The sequence below is a fragment of the Dermochelys coriacea genome, chromosome 7, assembly GCF_009764565.3.
Source record: "Dermochelys coriacea isolate rDerCor1 chromosome 7, rDerCor1.pri.v4, whole genome shotgun sequence".
Classification (NCBI taxonomy): domain Eukaryota; kingdom Metazoa; phylum Chordata; order Testudines; family Dermochelyidae; genus Dermochelys; species Dermochelys coriacea.
In genome coordinates, this window is record NC_050074.1 from 46,689,901 (window position 1) to 46,698,744 (window position 8,844).

At 50.0% G+C, this 8,844-nt stretch overlaps 1 protein-coding gene across 1 annotated transcript in view; it reads left to right on the plus strand.

Moving 5' to 3' along the window:
• GRM2 (glutamate metabotropic receptor 2) overlaps nucleotides 1-8,844 on the plus strand; it is a 72,476-nt gene that overhangs the window by 60,803 nt on the left and 2,829 nt on the right. Inside the window, exons 4-5 of the mRNA XM_038411475.2 lie at nucleotides 2,073-3,136; nucleotides 8,369-8,543. Of these exons, the coding sequence (XP_038267403.1) occupies nucleotides 2,073-3,136; nucleotides 8,369-8,543 (1,239 nt within the window). The remainder of the gene's footprint in view (nucleotides 1-2,072; nucleotides 3,137-8,368; nucleotides 8,544-8,844) is intronic.

Below are 8,844 nucleotides of genomic sequence, written 5' to 3' on the forward strand. Positions count from 1 at the left end.
AGCACAGAGTCTGAGTGTAGCAAAAACTTTTAATAAAAGGAGGGAATTAACTCAGCATTAATTTGGGAAAACACCTCAACTAGGTTCATAAACACAAACCATGAGCAAAAGACCCACCCCCAAGTAAGTTGGGCAGTGTCCTTTTCCCCTAAGGGTCTTAAGTCCAGCAACCCAAGAGTCACTTTAACATGCCCATCCCTTCTCTGTACCCCATTCACAGTTGCTGTCCTTGGCCAGTGCAGCCCCAGAGTTCAGAGGTTCATCCACAGAGTTCACCTCCCACCCTGTGTGGAAGGCAAGGGGGGGTAAGGAGGCACCTTACACGCTGCACTGCTCGGGCACTCGCTCGTTGTCCCAGCGGCCAATTGCTACACCTGTGTGGGGCTCTGCTCTGGCCTTCTCCACCAGCTTGTCTACAGGCTGCTTGCCATGCCTCTCCAACAGCTGCCTGGCGGGCCATTTGCCACGCTTCTCCACTAGCTGGCCTGCTGGTCGCACCTCTCCATCAGCCGCCCTGCTAGCCACTTACCACACCTCTCTGCCAGCTGCCAACTCACTAAGATGTCTTCATGTCCTCCTCCACACACACAGTTAACACAGAGTTCAGCTGTTAGTGGGAGAGCCTCACTGCTGGTGTGCACACTGGGTAGTCTCTTGCAATAGAGACACTGTCCCAAAGTAGGTCTAATACCTAGGTATCAGTGCTTTTCAGCTCTGCAGTGTGTAAAAAACCTCTCAATTAAGTCTAAATTAGATCTTTTATTATACCATGGAGAGAGGAAGGGTCAAATGGTGTCTAGGACACTTAACAGGACAAGCATAGAGTACAAGGTACCATCAGGTACAAGCACCTATCCCCACCCTCACTCAACTCACTGGGCTTTGGAATCCAGGTTCCCCGCCTAGCAAGTGCTGTTCAGTTGAGGGTGAGTCCCTCCATTGGGCTATGCCAGGTACAGTTCTGCTGCCCTCAGTTCACACAACAAGGATAATAACCCTTCATTACTCCTGCCCCAATAACAAGGAGACTGGGGATCCAACACCAGCCACAAGTGATCATTTGGGCAAGCAGTCCCATCATGCTGAGCACTTAGGTAGGGTGGATGTGTCCATGCAAACAAGATCAGCTTCTGAAGTCTTTTTCCACAACGCGCCACTCGATATCAGGGGAGAGCTCATCCAGACTCTGCTTACATCATTAACGACTTCTAAAATGTTGGTCAAGGCAAAGCAAGTTGTTCTTTAGCATACCCAGAAGTGAGGTTGGGCTCCCTCATAGGTGACATCTGCACTTGGAGCTAGGGGTTTGAGTCCTCCACACTTATGCTAGCGCAGATGGAGGTAGTGCACTAAAAATACAAGTGAAGCCATGGTAGCATGTGCAGTAGTGAGCGGTAGCATAGGCTAAGCTGTCACTTGGCCCCCATTGTTATGTACTCAGGGAAGCTAGCCCGGTGTCACTTATTGCTGCTGCCCATGGCTATACTTGTATTTTTAGCACACTAGTTCAATAAGAGCTGCCATCAGTATGTCTATGCAAGCTGCAAATCACACTCCCAGTGCCCCGTGCAGATATAGCCACAGTCCCTATTGGGACCTACTAACTCATGTTAAAACCACACACTGACTTATCTTCACTAGGATCTTACCTCCTATTAGTGACCACATGAGGTACTAAGGACACACCTTTTATCCCAGTGAAGATGCACCCTAAAGTTTCCCTCTCCTCATTAACTCATCCATGTAGCACATGCTAAAGTGCTACTCCCTTTGTCTTGCCTCAGGGTTTGGAAGATGTTAATTAGGATAGGTCTGTGTGGCAATCACAGGGTGTGATGGCAGCTGGTGCAGAAAGCCCTGAGCTAGCTTTGCTGTAGCTAGTTGGAGTATCGGGAGCAGTGAGTCTGGATAACATGAACTAACAGCACTCTTTTAAATCCTAGTCTAAACACGCCCCCTGAGAGAGAGTGGACAAAATGTGCCATGTTCCAATCTGTTGAGCATGAAACCCACTGGAAAAAAGCCCAACTTCCCTTTACATTGAATCTCTCATCCTTTTCCTCCTCACCCAGCTCCATTCAGGCCAGCAGACACCAAAGGCATCGTTCGATTTGATCGCTATGGTGATGGAATCGGTCGTTACAATATCTTCAACTACCACAGAGCAGATGGGAGATATAGATACCAGAAGGTGGGCTACTGGGCAGAAGGGCTTACCCTGAACACCACCCTCATCCCCTGGGTGAAGACCTCTGTTCCTGTGTCCCAGTGCAGCGATCCCTGCAAGAAGAATGAAATGAAGAGCATGCAGCCAGGGGACATGTGCTGCTGGATATGCATCCCGTGCCAGCCTTATGAATACCTGCTGGATGAATTCACCTGCATGGACTGTGGTCTAGGGTACTGGCCCAACGGTACCCTGAATGGCTGCTATGAGCTACCACAAGAATACATCCGCTGGAAAGACGTCTGGGCCATTGGGCCAGTTACGATCTCTTGCTTGGGTTTCCTCTCCACCCTCTTTGTCTTTGGTGTCTTCATTAAGAACAATGACACTCCCATTGTGAAGGCCTCAGGCCGTGAACTCTGCTACATCCTCCTCACTGGGGTCCTGATGTGCTACAGCATGACTTTCATTTTCATTGCAAAGCCCTCCACCGAGGTCTGCACTCTGCGGCGCTTGGGGCTTGGAACCTCCTTTGCGGTCTGCTACTCCGCCCTCTTAACCAAGACCAACCGGATCGCTCGGATCTTCAGCGGGGTGAAGGAAGGGGTCCAGCGCCTGCGCTTCATAAGCCCCACCTCACAGGTGGTCATCTGCATGGCCCTCATCTCCTGCCAGATGATCATCGTCATCATCTGGCTCATGGTGGAGACCCCCGGCACTGGGAAGGAGACGGAGCCTGACAAAAGGTACATTGTCACCCTCAAGTGCAACAACCGCGACTCCAGCATGCTCATTTCACTGATCTACAATGTGCTATTGATCATCTTGTGTACAGTCTATGCCTTTAAGACCCGGAAATGCCCTGAAAACTTCAACGAGGCCAAGTTCATTGGATTCACCATGTACACCACGTGCATCATCTGGCTGGCCTTCCTGCCCATCTTCTATGTGACCTCCACCGACTACCGTGTAAGTGATCCCTGCTGAGCAGAGTTGGGAACGGGAGGCCAGCAGCCTGGCTAAGTCCACTGGATTCCAGGGTCCTGCTCCTTGTTCAGTGGAGCTGGAAGTAGAGGGTTGAGGGTGGGTCCTGGACGCTAGAAGACCAGCCTGCAGGTGGGAAAGCTACCTGTGCAGATGAACAGAAGGGCAGTTGTCATAATTAAATTAGATCTGAGGACACTCTGGATTGTGGTTAAATGCAGCATAGCAGGCCGCTAAGGGAAAGGAGGAAGGGCGTGTGTCTCTGAGGGAGGCAATTGGGAGAACATGGCTGGTAGAACATAATGCAGGCAAGTTCTGTGCAGGTTCCTTGCTATTCCAGTCCTGGGCCTCCATACCTGCCTGCCAATACATCCTGATCCTGACCTGCTGCCTCCCTGCTATTTCAGCCCTGGGCCCCACACACAACCCTGCCAATGCCCTCCAGCCTGACCTGCCGCCCCCCTCCTATTCCAGCCCTAGGCTCCACCCCAGTGCTGCCAATGACCCTCCATCCTGCCTACTACCCCAATACTATTCCAGCCCATGGCCCCACACATAGCCCTGCCAATGCCCCTCCAGACTGCCCTGCCATCCCCTACCCCCGATGCCAATGGCGATTGGCCTTGTGCAGGGCACAAAGAGGACTGAGGGACCAGATCAAGACCAACATATTGGTTCCTCCTTTATTCATTCATCTAAATGCTCATTAACCAGAGTCATCAATCAAGGGGGGCTGATTTTCCAGCAGAAATTGCAAACCAGAAATCTAGAGGCTGTAAAAGCATGTCTGGAGAGGCTGTGCCAGACTTAGGCACCTAGTGACACCCCGGGGAGCAAGGGGCCCTCAATGTCTGAGAGACCCACATCTCCTAGCCCAGTTCCCCCTCTCTGGCAGCTCTGCAAATTCAAAGGCTGAGCCAGTGGGGAAACACAGCATTAGTCCCGCTTCTAGAATGGATTCTGCCTGAGAAGGGGGATGTGTCTAACCCCATTACTGATCACTGGGCTCATTGCTGTAGTCTCTGACCTACAGGAGCTGGTAGTCCTGGAAAACGCTGAGAAAATATGTTTGCTCTTATATTTCTGTAGACAACCAGCAGCACCTAGTGGCAGCTGAGATGAACATTAGAGAGTTGTATAGTGCCTACCGGGATCCTGTCCACCACTAGCCACTCTTCCGTAGAGAACAGTTTGAATGATGTACATTGGAGAAACACTTTATAATGCTGTTGCGTGGCAGGAAGGTCTAGTGTGCAGAGCAAGCGGCAGGAAAGCAGGAGACCAATGGCATTTTGGGATGTATAAGTAGGGGCATTGCCAGCAGATCGAGGGACGTGATCATTCCCCTCTATTTGACATTGGTGAGGCCTCATCTGGAGTGCTGTGTCCAGGTTTGGGCCCCACACTACAAGAAGGATGTGGAAAAATGGAAAACGTCCAGCGGAGGGCAACAAAAATGATTAGGGGACTGGAACACTTATGAGGAGAGGCTGAGGGAACTGGGATTGTTTAGTCTGCGGAAGAGAAGAATGAGGAGGGATTTGACAGCTGCTTTCAACTACCTGAAAGGGGGTTCCAAAGAGGATGGATCTAGACTGTTCTCAGTGGTAGCAGATGACAGAACAAGGACTAATGGTCTCAGTTGCAGTGGGGGAGGTTTAGGTTGGATATTAGGAAAAACTTTTTCATTAGGAGGGTGGTGAAACACTGGAATGTGTTACCGAAGGAGGTGGTGGAATCTCCTTCCTTAGAGGTTTTTAAGGTCAGGCTTGATAAAGCCCTGGCTGGGATGATTTAGTTGGGGATTGGTCCTGCTTTGAGCAGGGGGTTGGACTAGATGACCTCCTGAGATCCCTTTCAACCCTGATATTCTATGATTCTATGATTCTATGAGACCTGGCTTCTGATCCAAGTCATTTCTCCTGCCTGTAGGAGCGGGGTAACAATACTGCCTTACCTTGATGGGGTGGGAGGTAGGCAGTGAAGCTTTTTCAGAGACAGCATAACCAGCAATGTCTGTCACTAAGGTTGTCTGACCCCTTCTGTTATAAGACCCTGCTTTCAGTTGCTTGCAACTTTGCCAAACTTTAGCTTGCTGGGGTGAAATTTCCCATGCTGGGCGTCTGCCTCAGGCTGATTTTTTTTTTTTTTTGGAAAGTTTCAGCAAAAAGGTTTCAGCTGTTTCCAATAATAAGATGAGGAAAGATGGGCTGTCTTTGCTCTTGTTTAAAAAAACCCTCTCACATGCATTTTGCTCGGAAGTATAGCGCCTCCATGTGTTGGTGCAGGGACTTGAAATGGGGCAGGGAAGTCACTCCACTGTCACGGCTGTGCTTTTTTTGCCACCTCTGTGAATATTTGCTCAAATTTGGCCAAGTTATGAGCCTCTGAACATTTCAGTTTCCATTTGCTCAGTGAGTCCATCTGTGCTGAGCATGCTCCAGCCCAGGGCCTGAGCAGAGCAGGAATTGCTTTGCAAGCACTCTCCCGCTCCGCTACAGGGGCTGCTGTAGGCTCAGGAGCAGAACTGAGAGCAGGGAACCCCCTCTCTCCTGTGCTCTCAGTGACACCGACCCACACTGGGCCCAGCAGTGAGGAGGAGAACTCAGACCACCTTTAATGCAGAGGGGTGACAAGCGGGGCCTGTGGGGAGAAGGGGGTGGCGAGGGGGGGCGAAGCTGGGACATGATGCCAAGGAGAGGTGAGGGGGACTGGGACATGGAGCTGAGCAGGAGAAACTGGGATTGGGATGAAGAATCAAGGGCCAGGCAGGAGGAAACTGAGGCTGGTGCTGAGAGGGTGTGATGGAGACAGTCACTCCATTAACTCAAGAGGCCGAGGTCTGTGCAGTGAATCTAAAAGCTTCAGCCCTGCTGGTGATCCACCTGTGTGTCAATATGATTCCATAGGATGGATTGTTTTTTCAGTTGGCTTTTTAAGAACACAAAAAGCTAAGTTAAAAGAACATTAAGGTTGCAAAGCCAAGCACTAAGAAGTTAGGACATGCTAAAATTGCCTGCACAACCTTAATTCGCTCCCCCATGTGTGTAGGCATTATGATACAGACTTGACTGACAAGATCAGATGCTATTTTTTCCGCAGGACCCCTTCCCCATTCAGTGCACAAAATGGACAGTGTTCAGGGAGTGAATCAGGGTCCTGTGGTTAATGTGCCTATTGTCTCGAGGACCCCACCTCATTTGTTGCAGAAATTGGAAGGCGTGTAATGAATGAAATGGGACAGTAGGAAGAGAAAGGAAGGCTTTGTGGTTGAAGCAGATGAATGGTGCCATGGAGCATTGGATTCTATCCCTGCCTCTGCCACACATATCCTGTGTGATGCTTGGCAAATCACTTAATCCAAACTCATCACACGTGATCACTATTACTAATTGCATGTTCTGCATTTTCTGGGTGTCTGACTTGAGACCCCTAGGGTCTGATCTCCAGAATTGCTGAGCACTCACAGCTGTGACTGAAGCCAAGGGGAGCTCAGCTGTGAACAAATGAAATGCTAAATTCTTTGAAAAAGCAGATCCCAGGCATCTCAAATTGGGCACCAAAAATTATTGGGTGCTTTTGACCTCAATCTGTCTCTGTGTCTCAGTTCCTCAGCTGTAAAATGGGGATAAAAATATGCCCGCATCTCACAGGACTGCTGTGATGATAAATTCAGTAATATTTGTGCATCACTCAGCTATTACAGTGATGAGACCCATAGAAAAGCCCATGCGGAAATGAACAATTCTGTCTCCAGAGCAGGGTTTGGATAGTGTGTGCAGTAACTAAGAGTTGGGCCACACATTGAGCAGTGAGGATAAAACAAAACATTGCCTAACTGCTCATTAATTGAACACCATCTGTCTTGTGCCCTCAATGAGGAAAAAATACTATGTGAGCATGTAATTAGAGCCTATCGTAATGCGTACGGTGGTTGAACTAAGGTTGCCCAGGCAACCTCAATTTTGGCGTGTCCTAACTTTCAAGCGCTTGACTTTGCAGGTTTTCTGATGTAATATAATGCTAATTTCAGTGACATTTAGTGCAGGCGGCAGTAAAAACCCTCCCTCTGCAGCAAGTAGCCTTTAATCTGGCATGGGTTTAGCATATATGCCATAACAATGCAGAACAAAGGAGGTGGGTTAAAACTGATGAACAGATGACAGGGGCTGAGGAAGATGTTCCTGAGATGACTGAGGGGCTGCTTCTGCTTGCCCTCGCACCAGCTTCTTGCGTGTGTGACCTCTCCAGAGCAGGGAGCGCCCTCCTTCCATGTTTTCAAAGCCCCAGGTGGGCAGGACTTTAAAGACTTGTCTTGGATTGTGGCACTTTGGGGAAGGCTCCGTGTTTTTGTTGCAGGTTTGTACACAATGGGGTCCTGTGGCTGGGTGCCCTCAGTGCTACTGCAATACAGACCGGTAATAACAATAATCGTTTTACAGTGGTGTAGCACTGTTGGTGTCATGTGTACACAAGTGAAACCAGGAAATCACAGGGGAAATCAGAATCATGCCCTTAAGGGCTTTGAAGGATCATCAGCTTTGCATGGCTTTAAGCACTAAGCAAAATTTGGTAGATTCATCTAAGCTCCATATGGAGTTTTTGGAGCTGAAATTCAAGGTGTAACCAAAGGGTGGGTCAGGGTGTGTGTTTGTGTGCATATGAATGCATGCACACCACCCTCTTCTACCCAGTTCAACAGATCACAACCAATCGAGTTCTCTGCATGAAACTTTGCAAACCAAAATGGCTGCGTCCGTCCTCTGCTGTACTGTGGGAGTATCTGTAGAGGGCTGGAGTTTGCATCTGTTTAGGATGTAGACAAGAGGCTGTGTCTCTCAGATCAGGCAAGAGGTTCAGTGAGATCAGGAGATGATAGGGGCTAACCTCAAAGCTGAAGCTGGATCTAAACTCCTGCAGAGTTCAGCATTGGGGCTTTAGTTCTGCCCCATTTCTGCTGGGGTGGGGAAAAAATAGAATTGTTCCAAGGAAGCTGGTGGGTGGATGTCCCCTCTGAGCTTATGCTAGCTGTGCAGGGGTTTGCAGGACGTGTAGCCAGGGACAGCGCCTTTGGGCAGGTCAGACCCCAGGTGTGGCCTTTACTCAGTGGTGGGTTGGATCTGAGCACCACCCCGTCATGTGTGTGTGGTTGTTTGTGTGGGTGGGTGTGTTTCACTCTGTTTCTCTGGGCTGATGTCTCCCATCTGCTCCCTGCAGGTGCAGACCACTACCATGTGCATCTCCGTCAGCCTCAGTGGCACCGTGGTTCTCGGCTGCCTGTTCACCCCCAAACTCCACATCATCCTCTTCCAGCCCCAGAAAAACGTTGTCAGCCTCCGTGTGGCCGCCAACCGGTTCAGCGTGACTGCAGCAGGCTCCAGCCACTCGCACGGTGAGTGGCTGGTGGCCCCCCGGCACCACGCCCTGGCCCTTCCTGGGCATGGAGCATGGTGCCTGTCCTCCTGGGATAGGAGTCCTGTCGCCAAAGGGCTGAATGCTGTGGGGGACGGGAGCATGGCCAGATGACCCTGTACATCAGCTCCCTTTTGAGAGCTTTGCAATTCAAATGTCAGTGGCCAGTAAAATTGAAAATGTTACAAGCCATTGAGTGCCCCCCTCCCTGCACCCACCCTGTAATGTCATACGCTTTATGTGGCTGCTAATGCTGACATCTCCTGCATGTTTGGGGACAT